Source organism: Neohortaea acidophila (assembly GCF_010093505.1).
Source record: "Neohortaea acidophila strain CBS 113389 unplaced genomic scaffold BDY17scaffold_3, whole genome shotgun sequence".
Lineage (NCBI taxonomy): Eukaryota > Fungi > Ascomycota > Dothideomycetes > Mycosphaerellales > Teratosphaeriaceae > Neohortaea > Neohortaea acidophila.
In genome coordinates, this window is record NW_022985512.1 from 1,202,853 (window position 1) to 1,221,866 (window position 19,014).

Here is a 19,014-nt window from a genome sequence, read left to right on the forward strand (position 1 = left end):
AAGTAGTAGTGAGGGCTGGAACATGGGCGTAATACTTGACTCGGCGTGGCTACTTTTGGCGCGCCACTGTAGACTTGATGCTCCCATCTCTCGTTCTCCGTGTTGTGTTTCACGCAGAACCCGAAAAAGGCGGTTGTTATCGATGGATTACCCGTGGATGGGCACGCCATTCGGTGACAAACCTTAAGCAATTCTGGCGCCCGCGGCTCAGCCGCATGCTCCATATCTACATCGCCCTTCTATACGCCTAGCAATCGAATCGTCATTTGAAGCCACCACAGCTGGGCCGGCCATCCTTTCCCATCAGAATGCCGCAAGACGGATCTCGCGACCCCATCGCCGGGCCAGACAGCGGTCCTGCGCCGCCATTCCCGCTGAGACTCAATGGAAAGGTGATTAAAGGCTTCGGACGAGGGAGCAGCGAGGTGAGTGACGGTGCATTGCATCACCTTCAATCTTGTCACTCGGACAGTTGTACAGAGAAGCGTATTGGAAACCTGCTGTCAGCCCACGTGTTCTCGCCGGGTGCACACACAAGACTATGTGTTTGCTTGGGTACATGCAGGGTGACACGATGCAGTGCAACGGACTGGATTGCACCAAACGACTGCGCACTTCTAGTCGCTTGTGTCCCTGCCAGCCATTCGTTACCCGTGCCGACTGTCACCTGTCACGCGTGCTTTTCCCTCTCAGTGTATTGGAAGGACACTGGCTAATCACACCAATCCACCGCACAGCTCGGAATACCCACGGCAAACATCCCGATCGATGGCCTGAGCGTTGGAGGCAACAAAGACCTGGAGTCCGGCATTTACTTTGGCTGGGCTGGCCTGTCCACCTCTGATGCCACCAACGCGCACCCTCCTGGAACGAAAGGGAAATACGAGTTGATGAAGGCCGACATCTACGATGACTTGACGGCCAAGATGCAGCAGCACGCAGCGCCGGACACCTCGTCCAGCCACGGCGCCGTGTATCCCATGGTGATGAGCGTTGGCTTCAACCCCTACTACAACAACACGGTGCGAAGTGTCGAGGTGCACATCATGCACGACTTCCAGGTCAACTTCTACGAAACGCACATGAATCTCATTGTCCTCGGCTTCATCCGCGGAGAGGCCGACTATACCACCAAGGAGGCTCTGATCGATGACATCAAGACGGACATCGACGTCTCCGGAAGGAGCCTAGGGAGGAGAGAGTACCTGAGTTTCGCCAAAGACCCCTACTTGACGGAGTTTAGCGGTAGGAGTGAGATAGCTAGCTGACGGTCTTGATGGAGCTTGGTAGAAGCCACGATACAATCAATACATAGTTTAGAGGTTACAAGTGAGCTGCGTAATGCGTCGTCCAAGAGCGCCAGCAGAGGTAGAGCGCTCAAGCACCACCCTCGCGCTTCGCATATTCCTCCTCAATCCGTTCCTCGTACTCCCGATCGCGACGTGCCTGTTCTTCGTCGACATCCTCGATGCGGCGGCTGGCCGTGGCCCCTTGCGGACCGCCGAGCTGCTCTCGGCCCTGCGAGTCAAAATGCCGCTGCTCTCGAATGACCGGTTCGCCCAGGTTCTGGCTGGCAGTCGACACGGTGGTGCCCGACGGATCGGTGTGGCTGGTCTGGGCGTGGCGAGAGCCGGACACCTGTTCGCCGTTGACGTTGCTGCTCGATGAATACGACACCGAGGAGTACGATGAATAGCTGGACGAGTTTTGGTTCGACATGTTGATGTGTTGCAGGAATTGAGGCGTTTGAATCTGGTGGTCGCAGAGACTGTTGATGGAAAGTCAGAGCCGGGTGGTCAAGAGTGTGATAGCAAGGAAGCGTGTGCCCCACAATTGGCCAAATTGGGAAGGTATGGCGTCAGCGGGGGATCAGCCAGTGGCAGTGCCACCTGTCGATCCCCGAAACATCCATGCCACGCCTGACGAGGCTCGATGCGTGTCCGTCTTGAGGCTGGAGAGGTCGGGGAGTTCACGGAGCTTGTTCGCGGTAGACCTTCGGGCCAGGTTCCCTTCCCATCGATGCTTCGGGCCACCGCGGCCGTTTCCCATTCACATTCACCCCGTCTTCTGGCGGTGGGGGGTGGGGGGAGTCGCTGGTTCTAGGAGTCCTTGCAAGATGATACGAGCTGGCGGCTCCTCCGCTCTGCGGCGCTCGGCTGCGCTCTGCGTCAAGCTCTTCGAGCTCTGCCCTCTTATCGTATTGACGTACGCTTCGCTCTTCGTTCGACGGACTTTGATAGGATGACTCTTCGTTGCGAGGCATGGGGCCGCCCACCCCGATCAGACTGCCGTTGAGCACAATGTCCCCCTTGAGCTGGTTCCGCGATGTATCCACGTGCATAGGAGGGAAGGTGGGGGGTCGCGGAGGGCGCATGGTCTGCTTGACCTGCCCCTTCCATTTGTTGAGCAGCGCCTCGGCATCGTAATTGACGTCCCTGGCACCGCTCTTGAGATCTGTAGTCTTCAAGCCGTCCATAACCCCGGGCGACACCGAGATGGTGTTTGGTGGATGCAGCAAGTAATCCCTTGGAAGCTGACAGCGTGACAAGCGATCGTACTCCGCCTCGAGGTGTGCAATACGCTGGTGTGCCGTGTCCAGCTCCGCCGATAGACGCGTTGTCTTCTCGCCTTCCTTTGCAAAAGCCCGGCATACCTCCAGATTCCAGGCCGCGGCCTGCTCGCTGCTCGGCAAGCCGCGCCAATGCTCCCACGCGCTCTCAAGATGGACGCGCATCTTGAAAGCTTCGGAATCCGGCAGGCTACTTGGGTCTGCTTCGCGGATCGATGCAAGCCTTTTGTGAAGAGCGGACTGCAGAGCGGCCATCTGCCTCTCCCCCGGCGGCGCAACCGCCCAGGTATGTGCGAGGGGAAACGGTGTGCTGCTGAACAGCGTGGGTGGAGGCGGTAACATGGCGAGACATAGCCCCGGGAAGGCGAGAGAATAGAAATCAAAGTCATCGAAGGGGGTATGTGAAGCGATGCGCTTCCTCGCGGCCTCCAAACTTCCCATGACCTCTCTCAACGCCATCTCCGCTGCGCGCCCAACTTCTGCCGCTTCATGAAGCTTTCCAATGTCTTCTGGATCGTACCCAGGCCGATGCGCAGTATCTACATGGTTCTCCATGCTCGCATCCTGAATGCGCCGTATCGAAGGCAGCGGGGCTCGCACGGAGGTCCGCGAGGGCACTCGAGGCGGCAGATTGTTGATCACGCCAGTCGCTTGCCAATTGGTAGCGTGCCAGGATGTGGGTGGGAGCGGGGTTCTGGCATCGGACAGCGCGGGGGAATGGACGCTTCTTGCAGGTTCCGCATGCCTCTTCTCACCACTCGCCGTGCCAGGACTGTCTTGCCGCTCCACCTCCTCTTTCAACGCGGCCGTCTTCGCGCTCGTACGAGGTTGTCTTCGGGTGATGCGCCCTCGGATCCTCCGAATCTCGTCGACATCGTGCACGCCGTCGGGGGGCTTGGGGTTGCGGGGTTTGATGTAGAGATCCAGATGGCGTCCGAGGCTGGAGGATGTAAAGGCCTGGGCGCAGAAGGGGCAGGCGCGGTCCTTGGAGACCTTTGCTCCACTCGCGTCTACAGCATTCGAGTCGGGAGTTGACGAGCGACTTGCGCCCTTGCGATCCTCGTCCTCTGACTCCATTGTGCGAGGGGTGTACTGGCTCGGAGGCGTTGCTCGTTGGCAGTTCGGGTAGACATGCCATTGCTGCGGGCCGTCTCCGCTCGCGTCTAACTTTAACTTGGTTTAAACTTTCGTGCCTCAGGTACATTCGGGTTGCCTGAGGTGCTTTGGGTGCATGTACCTGCCCACCTACCCACAGTCACTGTGCCTACAACAGTACGATCTGCGCATACGACCCGAGCCCGGCCGGCAGAGCGATGGCGGAACAGCAAAACCGAGTGGCGCCTCCTTTCCCGACACCTCCTCCCTTCTACACCCACTTCACCAAGCAGAACATCTCCCAGCTTCAGCAGCTTCGCAAGGAAGCGAGTGACCATGGACCCAAGGCCGCGCTCGACCTCTTATCGCTCCCCCCCGAACTCCGCTACCTTGTCCCTCCTGCCCCTCCGGCCGAAGACCATTATCGAACCTTTGGCGCCGCGATCAACCTCCATGCCCCCGATGCTTCGCTCGGCGATGCCAATATCGAACAGCTCTATCCCGCCGACCCTGCGGCGACATTACATCCGCAGCCCCACCTTATCGCCCTTTCCCGCAGTCTCCTGACCACATTCTTGAGCCTCGTGGGCATCATGAGCCATGATCCGACCGGATTCTACGAAGAGCGGGTGCAGAGCTTGCAAACAATCATGTTCAACATTCACGACCTCATCAATCGATATCGCCCACACCAGGCAAGGGAAAGTCTGGCGTTGATGATGGAGGACAGACTCGTGAGCATGAAAGACGAGATACGTCGGATAGAGGATGCGAAGGCTGGCGTTGAACAGATTATGGCGGGGCTCATCCAGGCTGGGGAATCACAGAATGCAGAACGGCAGGGAGAAGACGGTGGACCAGTTGGTGTTGATGCTGGAGGGCCGCTTCGAAAGGTGAGCGACAAAGGGGCAATGGAGAAGCAAAGGTCTGCCTGGGCGGCGATCGAGAGCGAGACGGCAGGTTCATGGTAGAGTGTCCAGGCTACAATACCATTCTCATAGCTGCCTTTCCTTCCGTTTTGAGCGTATGAATGAGGTCAAGCAAGCGAGCATTCGTCGGGCCTTCTGCATCCCGACATCGCAGGCCACCAAGGTCATCCAATCTAGCCACTTCGCCTCACAGTTCCTCCTGCCCCCTCGAACTTCCCCCCATGCCCAACGCAGCCTTTACCATGCCCAAAGCCGGACCTTGGCCTCATGGTCAGCCTGCGATGACTCCCACCCGGGCTGCTACACAGGCGGCGGACCTTGAGGAGGGTACATGTGGCCGTCCTTTTCGACCTTGGGCTCACAAGAGCAGCGTTGATTCTCAGGAATCGAGTCCATCACGCTTGGCACATGCTGCCCGCATCCCCACCACGTCGACTTGTCTGAGCGGACTGTCAGTCTGTGGCGGGAGTGATTCGGAGTGGAGGATGCGGTCAGGCAACCAACATACTGCAAGTCCCGCATGTTGATTTGCGGCACATTTTCAATCCGTTCTACTGGCTTTGCTGTCTTTGGAGGTGGAAATGCCTTTGGATGGTGTAGTTTCGTGTGTGTTCAATGTACGTTCCCGAGTGGTAGATGGGCCAACTTGCACTCGTTCTCCCATTCTCTGTCGGGTAGCCGAAAGGTTGTGGCTGAGGGTGTGGCGCATCTCCAACCCGGCAGACCTCCTCTCCATCAGCGCGGAAAGGCCGGCGGTAACCGCGGGGCCGCATTGAAAGACATCTCGCACGCCGCCTCGCAATTTTCCACCGTGACACCGTTCATCTTCCTCGAGCGTGTGACACAGCATCGCACGCTGTCCATTTGGCCATGTTTCGGCCAGCATTAACGCGCCATCACGGCGCCTCTCAGGCGCTCCACGCGGTGCGGAGGGGCTACGCATCCCATGGTGCCGCGTCCAAGGCCCGATTGAATGTCCCGACCGACTATGCCAAAACCCCGCTGCTTCACCACTCCTCCAAGTCCGTGCTGGGCATGCAGGGGCTCTCGGACGAGGCGCGCAATGGCACCACCTCCCGCATCAACCTCTACCAGGCCATCAATGCCGCCATGGCCCACGCCCTTCGCACCGACCAGCGAGTCCTGGTCTTCGGCGAGGACGTGGCGTTTGGCGGCGTGTTTCGCGCTTCCATGGGCCTCCAGACCGAGTTTGGCGACGACCGCGTCTTCAACACGCCGCTGAGCGAGCAGGGCCTCGTGGGCTTTGCCATTGGCGCAGCGTTGGAGGGCATGCGGCCCATCGCAGAGGTGCAATTTGCCGATTACGTCTTTCCCGCATACGATCAGATTGTGAACGAAGCGGCCAAGATTCGCTACCGGTACGGTGCCAACGCCGACGTCTACAATGCTGGTGGCCTAGTGCTCCGAATGCCGGCCGGCGGTGTGGGACACGGCGCCCTCTACCATACGCAGTCCCCGGAGTCTCTCTTCACCCACGTGCCTGGCATGCGGGTCATTGTCCCTCGCTCGCCCTCCCAAGCAAAAGGCCTTTTACTCGCTTCCGTGCAAAGCCCCGATCCCGTCATTTTCCTCGAGCCCAAGATTCTCTATCGCGCGGCCGTGGAATACGTCCCCTCCGAGGCTTACACCCTGCCACTGGACAAGGCAGAAGTGTTGAAGGAGGGCAACGACGTCACCATCATCTCCTACGGCACTCCACTCTACACCTGTCAAAATGCTCTGACCGCGGCGGAGAAGGACTTTGGATGCTCCATCGAGCTCATTGATCTCCGTGCAATCTACCCATGGGACAGACCGGCCATCGTAAAGTCGGTCAACAAGACCGGACGCTGCATCATCGTGCACGAGAGCATGATCAATGCTGGGGTGGGTGCGGAGATTGCCGCGACGGTGCAAGACAAGTGTTTCTTACGGCTGGAGGCGCCAGTCACCCGAGTCGCTGGGCTCACCACACATACCGGTCTGGCTTACGAAAGGCATATCATCCCGGATGTGGCGAAGGTATACGATGCGATTAAGAGGACTCTCGACTACTGATGCCAAGCTGCCTCGTGTGCCAGTCTGGTTTCCGATCCTGCGACTTGCGATGCATGGGTAACAAGCCATATCATGGCTTTAGGGCGCTACGGTGTGCTATGTTGGGCGGAGTCGTGTTTCATTCGACACATTGCGAGCAGTCAAGCAAGGTTGGGGCACTGTCGTATTCGAGCGGGGACGTGCTAGAGATGTCCGTCGGCCGAGCGGGATCGGCATCATGGATGTCAGAATCAAGTAGATGGCCTGAATATCAATATCCCTGTCACATGAGAGGTATACCGTTATACAAGCCGCTCAATTTACCGTATTTGGGACCGCTGCGATCTCATGCTTTCCCCTCCGGATGCTTCTCCTCCGACTTCTGCGCCGTCTCCTTCTGTAGCTCATCCATGTGCTTGTCGTGATCCTTCACCTTCTGCTGATCCGCACCCACATTCTCTTCCGACGACGACGCGAGCTCTCGGTTCCACTCGCCCTTCTTCAAACTCTCCTGCTTCTGCCGTTCAATCTCTTCCGGACTGCGGTCCTTGTCTTCCTTGAGCCGCAGCGGTCGAGCAACGGTGAATGCACGACCAGCGCGGTGGGACTGCGAGAGCCGAATTCGAGGTTGCCGGAAAGGTTGGCGGGAGATTTGGGCGAGCAGTAGCCTCATGACTGCTTTCGGCGTGGGTCTGTTGCAGCCATTGGCGATCAGCTTTCGTTCTTGAGGATGGTGCCGTGGGCTACGTTACACATACGCAAAGCTCGGGATAATTCTCAAAAAGTTGATGTTCAATGCGTACACTCTCGAGCTGGTGAGTGAGATGCCGGCAGCATGAGTGTAGACGATGGACACGGGGATGGTATCCGGGGAAATGACGTCTCGATGACACGGCTGAGGTGCCTTCCCAATTTGGTTACTGTACCTGAATCTGTCCGACAGCAAGGCTCGATGTAGTTTGGAATGAGAGTGGAGTGGACGACTCTTGATAACCTTATTTTATTTGCGAGCCATTGTGGACGCGTGTAGTATACAGGGGGAAGGAGACATGCTCCAATAAATCATCCGACCGCCCTCGCCTTCCCAGTTGCCTCCCAAGCGCCGCAGCGCAACATATAATCGTAGACATCGTTGTAGCAGGTGCCACCCAGTACCGTTGCGGAGACCGAATGAAACAGGCCTTTCCCAGCGTCTGCTAAGATTCCGTTTGAACTAGCTGCGTCCGAGCACCTTCGTTCCGCACCAGGCTCCTTCTGCGTGAACTTCGGGCCTGCCGGGGCGCTTGGTCATCCATTGATGACCTGCCGCTGTCTGCTCCACTCCGCCCGTCGGGCCGCTCAGCGTGGAACTCGAATGCTTCGGGATCGGGTCGCACATGCGCACGCGGCGGGGGACGGTGGGGACTAGATGGTCGTGATGTTGCTTCAATGTAACTGGGCAGTCCACTGGCGTGCGGGCTGACACTCCGCGGGGTACGCAATGCATGCCGATAGGACGGGACACGGGAGAGATCGTCCATGTCGTAGTCGTTTCGTCGGATATCAGCCGTATGGTCGTCCCCTGATGTTCGACGAGATGGCGGGCCGCTGTCCGGTCCAGGCGAGCTCGGGGCGGATTGGCTCTGCACTTGTAACCTGACGAGTCGGGATCGCAGGGCATTTGCTGACGGGGCGTGCTGGTCTTGAGGCTGGCTGCGCGAATACAAATCTGCCATTTCCGCAGCGGGTGTGTCCAGATCGTCTGGGGTCTGTGTTCCCAGTCCAGGTGACTCCGAGTGGCTCCTCACCCTCGACATGTAGCCAGCCAAATCGATATCGCCGAAGAGTTCATCCAGCTGATGTAACCCATACTGTGGAGGAGCTGTCACGGCGGTTTCGTTGCTGTTGATTGCTTCATCCGACACATCTTGCAGCGGGCGGCAAACTTCGTTCTCCTCGTTGAGCGGGAGGTTGGGAGAGATGAATATCTTGACCGGTAATCGGCACACGAGCTGGGAGACGTGCCCTTCCGGGTTGTGCAGATTGACCATCAGTTTGAACTTGTGCGTCACGCTGATTTGATGCGAGTCCACGTCCTGCCGGCATGCATTCAGGGACTTGGGCAAGGGGAGGGTCGCTTTGAAGCGATACATTTCATCCCCCATCACGGGGTCGTCGATGGTCTCATCGTCGAAAACCACTCGAGAATGTTCGGGGAATTCCATCTCTGTGTTTGCTACCTCATACTCCTCCGTCTTCGAGCGATCCAGTCGAGCGTCGGGAGTCTCTCGCAACTGCAGTCGTTTGGTCACGTGCTCCGATAGGCGCAGATCGATGTTTCCCAGTCGAAGTCCTTTCTTGATGGGTGACAATTCGACGTCGGCAGTGATTGAAGTGCCGAAGACGAAGGCGTCTGTGGGGATGGAGATGCTGTACGAGATCTTGTTTGCCCACACATCGGCGTTGGTCCGCGAATGAGCCATGTCCAACGAATCCGGACCGAGTGTCCGCACGAGGCGGATGTGTTCAGATGCAGTCAAGCTCCTCGAGTTCCAGCTCGGCCGGGAAACGCTCGCATGAAGGTGGTAGACAACAAAGGTGTTGGCCATCCCTTCGATACTCTCGGGCATTGCCGGGTCCAGGAGAAACTCGAAGGGCCACTCGATGACGCCGGCCTTGACTTTGTGGGAGGTTTCCACGCTGCTTCTGTTAGGGCCTGGGATGAGCACCAATTTGCGGAGGATTGCATGACTTACCCGCCCAGCTTTTGCTCTTCACTCCAGAAAACTCGTTTGTCGGTCACTTCTCCCGCGGCCATGCCTCCGGAGTACCACCATCCGATTTTGCGGCAGCCTTCAAACCGTATGCGAGGCTTGGTGATGGACATGGGGGTGGGAGCGGTAAGTCGAACGACGCCGGATAGCTTGCACGGGGAGGCTTCATGTTCGCCTCCTCGAAAGACGATGAACCGGGTGTCGGGAATAATCTCCAGTGTAGAGCGTGCCCTGGCGCCAATTCCGGCAGAGGAGTTCGAGCGAGCGGTGGAGGGCATGGTGTAGCAAGATTGGCAAGTGGCGAACTCAGCTTAATGTCAACGGCTCAGACCGGAGAGGTTGGGCGGAGAGGTGCTGAGACGGGAGTCCTCTGGAATGGCAAAGCGATAGGCCAAGGACAAGACGCATCGTCGGCCTTAAGGCTGGTAGGGGCCAGGGAGGGTTGGTAAGATGACACCTCGCACCGCAGTATTTGCAATGCACCCGAGCTGCGCGTCCACGGGACGCGGTCGAAGGAGGCAGGCGGGACCGCAGTTGTCCAGAGCACGCGCTGAGTGGTCCGGGATGCCTCGCCTTGCATGCACTCACAGGCGTGGGAGGCGGCGGAAGGCTGCTGACTGATGATCACTGTTCGACACCCGCACGCATCAGGCTTAGTACAAGGAATACGGCAGACACGGGGAGTAGCAGGAGACAGTCAGCCGGAAAGAAGGAGCACGAGGAGAGGGTGTGAGGTGCGGCGGTATATGAATGGGAAAGGTGTGGCAGATGGAGGGCGACATCGGGGAGGACCGTGTAGCACAGAATCACCTCTTATCATGCATTGCTCATGGACCCGTCGGATTGCCCAACGCAGACGAAATGGCGGAACGCGCCGGCCAACCAGTGACGAGACGGCAAATCACTTTCTTGCATTCTTCCCTCCCTCTACATATACGTGAAACCCACCAGACTTGTCAGTGGGGCGGGAACCCGAGTGGCGCAATCGTGCTGTCGTCGCACGTTGCTGGTTGGGAAACACTGTCCAAGATAATTTTTTTGGTTGAAGATCGGAGTCGGTTTGTCCAGATCGAGCAATCCCGCGCAACCTACCGGATTAGGGTGTCCCACGAATAGAACGGGTGCCTTAGTAAGCCACGCTGTATTAAACATATGACCCGACAGCCTCGCACAACACGGCTGCAAGCCCCAATATCCTCCATCCTCCGGTGCGAAGCCTCCTCTGCATATGGATCGTGGCGGTCAGATTGCGCTGTTCGTCCTCGACGCAGGTGGCGCTTCCGCGTCGTCTGGTCGAGCCCAGCTCAAGATATGCCCTGCCAATAACTCGAGTCAGCACACTATACAAACTCCGGCAAGGCGGGCATTATTACCGTCTTTGCACGAGGCCAGAATGCACTTCTCCTCAAATCCGAGCCAGCACAATGGGTGTTCGTCAACGCTCTTCGACATAACGGGTGGGAGAACGGCGACGGTGGCCTTTGAATCCACGGCATGCACCACCTCCCCATCTCCCTTGATCTCCACCCCATCTGCTGGCTCTCGGCTCGAGTTGCTCCGGATCCGGTTGACGGTATTCGCACTTTCCTTGCGATTTGCGGACACGTGGGTAGAGAAGCTCCCACGATTCCGTACGTTTGGCCTTCGAAGCATCCCCACCGAGAAATCCCAGAGCAGGAGCCTGCAGTCCTCCCCAATGCTCCCAAATCTGTAGTTGCGCTCATCACAACGCCAGGGATCGAATTTGACATCTGTCACCCAGGACTCGTGTCCGACGCACCTCGCAACGAGCGCTTGGTCTACCAGGGACCAGATACTGACCAGATCATCTTGGCCCCCGGTCAAGACGTAGCGTCCATCTGGCGACCACGTCACGCAGAGCATGGCCCCGTAGTAAGACCGATAGACGCCGATGACGCGCTCGTTGATGTAGTCAAGGATGGTCAGTGTGCCGTCTTCGCAGACGACAGCCAGCGACTGACCATCGGGGGCGAATGCGATGCCGTTGATCCTCATGTTGGACACGCTCCACGCTGCCACCGGGTTGCTCTTCTGATTCGGCGACTGGACGGACTTTTGTATGCGGAAGGCGGGTTTCTGGCCACCGTCGACATGTGCGTGGTCTGTCGGTAAGCCATCTTCCGGAGTGAACGCAGTATCTTCCTTGTCCTTGTCGTATACGACGAGAGTGCCGTCTGTATGTGCTGCGATGAAGAGATTCTCCTTGTGCGGCAGCCAAGCGATGCATTGTATGGGGGATGCATTGATGGCGCCGTTCTTGTTCAGGCGAGCGTACTTTTGCGACATGGGCTCGTACCAGATGACGTCGCCGGTGTTGAAGCCCATCACAATATCCAGGTGACTGCCCGACTTGGTCCAGGCGTTCACATCGTGACACAGGACATGCGCTTTGGTGAAGAGGACCTTGGTCATATTCTCCGTCTTCGCCTCCGCGGACAGGTCGAGCCAGACAAACGCTCGATTGATGTTTGCAAACGCGTACAGCCCGTCCGGGGAGTGTTCGGCCAGGCGCTTGGGCAAGTTGTCGTGGGGAATGACTCGCGAGACATAGGAAGAGTTGGATTTGATAATGTTGTTCTTCGGCTTCAGCTTTTGGTCCTTCTTGTTGCCTTTGACGGGAGCGGCGACGACCTGTAGTGCCGGATTGCTCTCACCAAAGCCCACGGTGCTCGAATAGTATGTGGCAGACCCAAATAGCCCTCCATTTGCAGGAGGAGCCGCATCACCCCTGGGACTCTGTGCTTCCTCTTGTATACTAGGCGGAATGGGATGCCATGCACCGTGACCTCGAGACTGGCGGTGCGTGGGCCATCGACTGGGCGAGAGGGTAGCGAGAGAGAGCTTGGTGCCGGCGCTCTGCGGCCCTATCGTCGTCGCGAGAGGGTTGTTGTTGGGCTGTGGCGCATCGCTGGGATGCGGAGGCGGCGTTGCCAGGAGCAATTCGTCCGTCAAGGTGTATGTGCCTTCTCCCACCACAAGTTGGAATTCGGGTCCCGTGGGATGCTCAAGGAGGTTGTTGGTCTCTAGGAGGGCGCCCGGCGCGCCAGCGTTGCCGTATTTTGGCGGCGGTGGGAGGACACTGTTGGATGCTTGCCGATCAGTCGCTGGCAGTTGGAAGCGTGCGAGGGAGGCCGGCAGGCGGCGGCGGAGAAGGGCATGGCATCGGTCGTGACTCGGGGTGGACTTACAACATGGCTATCGGGGCTGTCCCGTTCCTGCGAAAGAGCTGGATGCAAAGAGCCCTCGGCCGCCTCGGAGCATCTTGCGCGAATGGACTGGAGGAGGGTGAAGTATTCCCGGTGCTTGTGGATTGCTGGCGGGCGCAGATCGGTGTGGAGCCGCGGGGTCTCAAGGTGTTCCACGCTGCCTGCCTCTTTGGGAACAAGGTTTCAAATGTGCCGCACGTGGCGCTGAACGTCTGCTGTCCCTCTCCAGCCGATCTGCCTTTCGACATCTCGCCTGCTTGCCATCTGGCCTAGACTGCGCAGCGATGGAGGATGGCCACAGGTGAGGAATTCTAGCTTCGAGCCACAGAGAGGACTCTGACATGTCATGGCAGTGCGGATATGCATATGCGGCGACGAATCCGTGGGCAAAAGCTCCCTCCTCACGTCTCTCGTAAGCCGTCACTGCTCCTCCTCGTTCCCTCGCGCTCCACTGTGATAGTCGTGCTGATGCTCGTGATCCCCCGGCGCAGGTCAAGGACACCTTTGTCACGTCTAAAATCCAATCCATCCTGCCCCCCATCACGATCCCGCCTTCCTTGGGAACCCCGGAAAATGTCACGACCACCATTGTTGATACTTCGGCCCTGCCGCAAGAGCGCGACAACCTACGGAAAGAGGTGCGAAAGGCCAATGTGATTCTGCTCGTGTACAGCGACCACTACAGCTATGAACGCGTCGCGCTCTTCTGGATGCCCTTCTTCCGCTCCCTCGGTGTGAACGTCCCCGTTGTGCTGTGCGCCAACAAGAGCGACCTTGGCCCGAATGGGGCCAGCACAGCGCAGATTGTCTCCGACGAGATGCTGCCCGTCATGGCCGAGTTCAAGGAAATCGATTCCTGCATTCGAACAAGCGCGCGGGAACACCACAACATCAACGAGGTCTTCTTCCTCTGTCAAAAGGCCGTTACGCACCCCGTCGCGCCAATATACGACTCGAAAGAGGGTAACTTGAAGCCGGCTGCAATCGCCGCGTTGAGGCGCGTCTTTTACCTCTGCGACAAAGACCAGGACGGCACTCTGAGTGATCGTGAGGTGCACGAATTCCAGCTCAAATGCTTCGACAAGCAGCTCTCGGATGAGGATCTCGCCAGCATCAAACGAACTATCCGAAGATCATCATCCTCAAACACGCTGGAACCTCATAATGGCATCGACATGGACGGTTTCCTGTTTTTGAACAAGCTGTTTGCCGAAAAGGGCCGGCACGAGACCATCTGGATCATCTTGCGCAAATTCCACTACTCTGACAGCCTCTCGCTGAAGGATCACTTCTTGCACCCCAAGCTCGAAATTCCCGCCTTTGCATCTGCCGAACTCAGCCCAGCCGGCTACCGATTCTTCGTGGATCTCTTCTTGTTGCACGACAAGGACAACGATGGTGGTCTGAACGATGCAGAGCTGGCCGCGCTGTTTGCACCAACCCCAGGCCTGCCGACTTCGTGGGTGGATTCCGACTTTCCAAGCTGCACCGTGCGGAATGAGGCTGGGTACATTACTCTGCAGGGCTGGCTGGCTCAATGGAGTATGACGACTTTTGAAGACCCAAAGACCACTCTGGAATACCTTGCCTATCTCGGCTTCGAGTCTCCAGACGGCAAGGGGACGACGTCGGCGTTGAAAATGACAAAGGCGAGGAAGCGCCGGAATCGACCGGGTCGAGTGGAGAGAAACGTCTTCCTGTGCTATGTGCTCGGAGCGGCTGGTAGCGGTAAATCAGCCCTGTTGAACTCGTTCCTTAGCAGGCCTTTCAGCTCGTCCTATCAGCCCACGATCCGGCCTCGTGTAGCGGTCAACAGCGTGGAGTTGCAGGGCGGCAAGCAATGCTATCTGATTGTCGAAGAGTTGGGCGAGCTCGAACCGGCGATCCTGGAGAACCAAAGCAAACTCGATGCTTGTGATCTGGTGTGCTTCGCCTACGACTCCAGCGATCCCGAATCGTTTGCCCATGTGGTCGATCTCCGCCAACGGTATCCGGCCCTGCACGCCCTGCCTTCCGTCTTCACGGCGCTGAAGGCAGACAAAGATCGAGCGGTCCAGCGAAGCGAGGTGCAGCCTGACGTGTATTGCGAGAGCCTGAAGATGGCCAAGCCGTTACACGTCTCTGTCAAGTGGACGTCCATTTCGGAATTCTTCGTGCAGTTGGCCGAGGCGGCTACATTCCCCTCCCAGGCCTTTCCGAAGAGCGAAGAGCCCGTCGACCGTACGGCAGTCTACATTGCACTTGGGGCGACGATCTGTGCCGGCGTTGCATTTGCGTGGGTGTGGAAGAGGAACATGAGTTCTGGGGGATGAAGCGTGCATTGGGCATAACTTGCGACGGCGTATAGCGTTTTACTGCGTGAAGAGAGAAAGAGATACCCCCCTCAGAATGGACGGAGTACTGTGGAAGATTGTAAGGGATGATTTGTGCCCCAAATCCCGCGGCAGTCGTCGATACCGGCAACGGCCGAGCTTCGCCCTGCGCGGCATGATTTGTTCTGTTTATACAAGAGACGCTGCCTCGTTGACTTGACTGCTACGGCTCTGGAGAGTGAGTGGATGCAGGCCGGTAAGAGTTGGGTGCCTCAGGTTTCTAGTCGATCTTGCCAAGCCTTAACGAACCTTACCTAACCCAGTTATCATCAATGTTATTGCCTTCCATTTAAGCCCGTACCCACTAGTTCCGCGGACTGCTCGCACATCCGCAGTGCATGAATCTTTGTGCTATCACCATCATGATGGGAATCTCTCCATGAACTGCTGGTGCTATTTCGGCAGGTCTGATACCGGAGCACACGGGGCTGACGGAGCAACGACGATCTGGTACGCTTGGCCTGCGGCTCTCAAGGCGCAGCATCGGGACGGCAGAGCGCTGGCGAGCGTGGAACGTCGCCTCTCTGCTCGGTGCACAGGTGGGCGGAAGGGAGACGGCGATGCAGGTGCGTGTACCCCCTCGTGTCGACTCACGGCCCCCGTGCCTGGGGAGACGCCCACTTTGGACGGAGTTGATTGCTGACAGACCGCCCCCTTGTCAACAGCCTTCCGCCCGGCAGAAGGAACTCGAGGCGCTCTTCGAGAAGCGGCGCAAAGGACACGTGCCGCAGATCAGCATTACTGACGACGATCACCATGTGACGGAGGCGATCGGCAGCTACTACGACGATGAACCCAACCCCCATCCGCCCTCCGATCCCCGACCCTTGAGCTTCGTGAGCTCGCATGAAGAGCGGGTGGACAGCAGAGAGCAGAAGCGCAACAAGCGCAATGCTTCATATTTCGAATACAAACCAGGCAGTCCCCAGCGCCTTCCGCTGGCCGTCACGGGCATGAACGAGAAAGTGCCCGGCGTGGCCACCGAGGGCCTAAACAGCAGCTCGACGGGGATGAAGAGGGCGAGCAGCTTGGGGTCGGAGAACGCAGGGCCCAGCTCGCCGGGCAGTCCAGCGCGGCTCAGTCGGCAGTCCAGCACGGATACCGCAGTGTCGCAGTTCCCCCTGAACGACATTGATTACGAGTCCAGTCCGGCTGCCGTGGCTCAGGAACTGAGTAACCTGCAGGCCATCCGGCGCATGTCGATGAACGTCGATACGGCCGACCCCGACCTACCTTCTTTCGGAGGCGTGCCCACCACTGCGCCGAAATCGTCTGAGGATGAGAACGATGCCGCTCGACTGTTCTGGGTACCGGCCCGATTACACCCCGAGTTGGCGCCGAAGGAATTCAAGACGTTCCTGGAAGAGAGGGTGGAGAAGATCAAGAGGCGGTCGGGAGACGCAGACATGTTGTCTCTTGAAGGCCTGGAACGATCAGGCTCGGGCGCAAGTCTGGCGAGAAGGAAGAGCATGCTGTCCCGTCAAGTCGAGTCACAAGAAAACTTCGAAGATGGTGCGGATAGGCTGGAGAAGAAGCGGTCAAAAGCCCTAACAGTGGACGGCCACGCACAAGTCGAGCTGGCGGAGCTCGAGACATTGGTCAACGATCCCGTACAGCTGTTACGGCGCATGAGTCTCGACACTGCGCGACGCTCATTGGATTCGGGTGCAGAGGATTCGCTGGGAGACGACATACCAGTGCTTCCTCCCGGCGCCCAATCGCTCAAACGCTCCACACGGACCGCGTACAGACGAGGTAGCCTCCGGAAGGGCGAGCGCGTTCCGTTTTCAAAGCGTGCTCAACAGCGACAGTCTGGAGCGGAGCCAGAGGAAGTGTCCGCTTCATCACCCTCTTCTTCTGTCTTTGAAGAGCCCGTCCTTGGCCTGAGTCGAGTTCAGACCGAGCCGACGCCCGCATCACATCCTTTGAAATCCGCCTACCCATCTCGGGCAGAAGCAAGTCGCAGATGGAATGATGCTCGTGGAGATCCTCATCCAGACGAGCTGGTCCAGGACGAGGCAACGCGTGGAGAAGGGCAGCCAAGTGCAGTAGCCCCACAGGCTCCGCAAGACGACGAGCCGCCACCTCGTCCGCAGCATCGGCAATTTCATTCTAGGATAATATCAGGGCCAGGCCGGACGACAGCGCAGTTGCCAGGCTACGACAATACCGATCCACTCCCTCAAATCATCGAAACGTTGCCAGACGGCTCGAAGGCGCCGAAATCGAACGTACTCCAATACATACCCGAGCGAAAATCGTCACATGAGCTGCCGCGCGCGTTCAACCGCGGCGGCGCACACATGCGACCGGCGCCTGGACGAGAGCAGCGATCGTCGACTCTGGACGACATATCTCAGCGGCCGTCGCCGCTCCCCGGGAGTGGCAATACAAGCACCGATGCGCTTACCATGGTGCCGACGTTTGACGATCGCAGGCCGGAGAAGAAGGATGTTACGAGGAAGAGCAGCTGGAAATGGATCCTGGGCAGCGATGACGATGGAAAGAAGGGCAGGGAGGAGAAGGCATCCGAATCCGGCAGTGGGAAGAGCAATAAACTGAGCAAGGCAGCTGCCGAGAAGACGAGGCTCGACGTCTTACAGGCATCAATCGAGGGCAATTCTCAGGTACGAGGGCGAGAGAGCCTCGTGCTGAACCGCGACCAAGTGCGGCTGGAGGAGGAGCGGAAGCGGGAAAGCAAAAAGTATTCCGAGCCGAAGAAGGAGAAGGAGAGGGAGTCGGGTCTGCTGTCCGCCATCTTCGGGGGCAAGAAGAAGGCGTCGGACGGCGACTTGAAGGAGAAACGGCGGAAGTCTGATCGAAACCTCTCGCCCGAGCCGGTGCCGCGCATGCTGAAGCCCGACATTGATTATAATTGGACACGCTTCAGCATTTTGGAGGAGCGGGCGATCTACCGCATGGCGCACATCAAGCTGGCCAACCCACGACGAGCTCTGTACAGCCAGGTGCTGTTGAGCAATTTCATGTACTCCTACCTCGCAAAGGTGCAAATGATGCATCCGCAGGTGCAGATACCGGCGGCACACCAGAAGTCGCAGCAGCGAAGCCAACAGGAACAGCAGCCGGCGGAGTACAGCCAGTACCAGCGTTGGCAAGAGGTATGTGCATGAATGGCTCGTGTGAACTCGTTCGGCTTGACTGACACCTCTCATAGCAGCAGGAGCGCGAGGCGGCGGCGGCGGAGAGCAGCAACGGCAGTGCGACGAAGAGGACGAGTCTGGAGATCATGTCAGGGGGCGCGGTACAGCAGCGGCTGCATTACGACTACGACGACGACGCTGGGGCAGAGTACGACTCGCGCAGCTCGGAAGATTACGAATACGACCATTCTTATCAGCAAGCGCAGCATCACCGAGCGAACGGAGGGGGAATGATGCGTGGTGGAGGCGGGGGGTACAGCGTGGCTCAATCGCACGACTATCTCGGCCATCCCAAAGCCCAACAGCCCTTGGGCGCGTGGGAGGAGACGGAGAAGAGCGAGGACCTTTGGTGATGTTGTCGTCGTTGTTGTTCTTGTTTTTTGTTATCGGTCTGCGAAGCGTATCTGCATTTACAGGTTCATTCTGCAAACATCTGAGGTCAAGTCGTGCTGGTTTCTTTCCCTGCCTCTCCTTACTAGGGCCGCACATGACGGCCACGTGGGCGCAATAGGCTTCCCGACGCGACCGCTTGCCATCCCACAGAGGCGCCTGGACACCCGCAAGCGCTTGGGTTTAGAGGAGATGCAGGCTGGCGTTGTCGAGTTGGTACTTCTCCTTTCTTATAGGCATGGGTGCTTTTACGGGGGGGCTCTTGCTTATAAGTCCAGAAGAGATAGGGCAGTGTGTGTCCCACTTCTATCCGTATTGCCTCCAGTCCAAGGCCTCTGTTTTGCTAGTCAGGACGGGCGGCAATTGGATGTTGATGGTTCGGCTTCGATGCAATTCAGGCATCGCCGGTCTGGATCATCGAGCATCCTGGCATGTGGGGCGGGAGATTGCGCGTGTCCAATGACGTAGTTATCCAGCACGA

General features: G+C 58.1%; 10 protein-coding genes across 10 annotated transcripts; 6 read left to right on the forward strand and 4 right to left on the reverse strand.

Moving 5' to 3' along the window:
- The first annotated feature begins 99 nt into the window (after positions 1 to 99).
- BDY17DRAFT_102713 (uncharacterized protein) lies at positions 100 to 1,521 on the forward strand. Its single transcript, XM_033729133.1, has 2 exons — positions 100 to 425; positions 738 to 1,521. The coding sequence occupies exons 1-2, from the start codon at positions 309 to 311 to the stop codon at positions 1,266 to 1,268; spliced, it is 648 nt and encodes a 215-aa protein (XP_033591973.1). The 5' UTR covers positions 100 to 308; the 3' UTR covers positions 1,269 to 1,521.
- On the reverse strand, positions 1,047 to 1,875 carry BDY17DRAFT_102693 (uncharacterized protein). Its single transcript, XM_033729132.1, has 2 exons — positions 1,832 to 1,875; positions 1,047 to 1,768 (listed from the first exon to the last, which is right to left on the reverse strand). Exon 2 carries the CDS (start codon positions 1,717 to 1,719, stop codon positions 1,378 to 1,380), a length of 342 nt encoding a protein of 113 aa, XP_033591974.1. The 5' UTR covers positions 1,720 to 1,768; positions 1,832 to 1,875; the 3' UTR covers positions 1,047 to 1,377.
- On the reverse strand, positions 1,845 to 3,700 carry BDY17DRAFT_102684 (uncharacterized protein). Its single transcript, XM_033729131.1, has one exon. It carries the CDS (start codon positions 3,644 to 3,646, stop codon positions 1,970 to 1,972), a length of 1,677 nt encoding a protein of 558 aa, XP_033591975.1. The 5' UTR covers positions 3,647 to 3,700; the 3' UTR covers positions 1,845 to 1,969.
- A 53-nt stretch (positions 3,701 to 3,753) lies between these two features.
- Positions 3,754 to 4,650, forward strand: BDY17DRAFT_293538 (MED7 protein-domain-containing protein). Its single transcript, XM_033732998.1, has one exon. The coding sequence runs from the start codon at positions 3,883 to 3,885 to the stop codon at positions 4,633 to 4,635; it is 753 nt and encodes a 250-aa protein (XP_033591976.1). The 5' UTR covers positions 3,754 to 3,882; the 3' UTR covers positions 4,636 to 4,650.
- On the forward strand, positions 4,651 to 5,358 carry BDY17DRAFT_293541 (uncharacterized protein). Its single transcript, XM_033732999.1, has one exon. The coding sequence runs from the start codon at positions 4,695 to 4,697 to the stop codon at positions 5,118 to 5,120; it is 426 nt and encodes a 141-aa protein (XP_033591977.1). The 5' UTR covers positions 4,651 to 4,694; the 3' UTR covers positions 5,121 to 5,358.
- BDY17DRAFT_293542 (thiamine diphosphate-binding protein) lies at positions 5,359 to 6,925 on the forward strand. Its single transcript, XM_033733000.1, has one exon. The coding sequence runs from the start codon at positions 5,464 to 5,466 to the stop codon at positions 6,649 to 6,651; it is 1,188 nt and encodes a 395-aa protein (XP_033591978.1). The 5' UTR covers positions 5,359 to 5,463; the 3' UTR covers positions 6,652 to 6,925.
- Positions 6,926 to 6,976: 51 nt separating this feature from the next.
- BDY17DRAFT_322254 (uncharacterized protein) lies at positions 6,977 to 9,661 on the reverse strand (the record flags this gene model as incomplete). Its single annotated transcript, XM_033736776.1, has 4 exons — positions 6,977 to 7,322; positions 7,389 to 7,534; positions 8,094 to 9,309; positions 9,366 to 9,661. The coding sequence occupies 4 exons, from the start codon at positions 9,659 to 9,661 to the stop codon at positions 6,977 to 6,979; spliced, it is 2,004 nt and encodes a 667-aa protein (XP_033591979.1).
- A 1,054-nt stretch (positions 9,662 to 10,715) lies between these two features.
- On the reverse strand, positions 10,716 to 12,597 carry BDY17DRAFT_308797 (WD40-repeat-containing domain protein; the record flags this gene model as incomplete). Its single annotated transcript, XM_033735251.1, has 2 exons — positions 10,716 to 12,483; positions 12,593 to 12,597. 2 exons carry the CDS (start codon positions 12,595 to 12,597, stop codon positions 10,716 to 10,718), a joined length of 1,773 nt encoding a protein of 590 aa, XP_033591980.1.
- A 214-nt stretch (positions 12,598 to 12,811) lies between these two features.
- Positions 12,812 to 15,243, forward strand: BDY17DRAFT_293547 (rho-like GTPase). The gene is made up of 3 exons (XM_033733001.1): positions 12,812 to 12,911; positions 12,964 to 13,022; positions 13,102 to 15,243. The coding sequence occupies exons 1-3, from the start codon at positions 12,902 to 12,904 to the stop codon at positions 14,920 to 14,922; spliced, it is 1,890 nt and encodes a 629-aa protein (XP_033591981.1). The 5' UTR covers positions 12,812 to 12,901; the 3' UTR covers positions 14,923 to 15,243.
- A 40-nt stretch (positions 15,244 to 15,283) lies between these two features.
- Positions 15,284 to 18,887, forward strand: BDY17DRAFT_293548 (uncharacterized protein). Its single transcript, XM_033733002.1, has 3 exons — positions 15,284 to 15,548; positions 15,648 to 18,101; positions 18,158 to 18,887. Exons 1-3 carry the CDS (start codon positions 15,543 to 15,545, stop codon positions 18,494 to 18,496), a joined length of 2,799 nt encoding a protein of 932 aa, XP_033591982.1. The 5' UTR covers positions 15,284 to 15,542; the 3' UTR covers positions 18,497 to 18,887.
- The last annotated feature ends 127 nt before the right edge of the window (positions 18,888 to 19,014 follow it).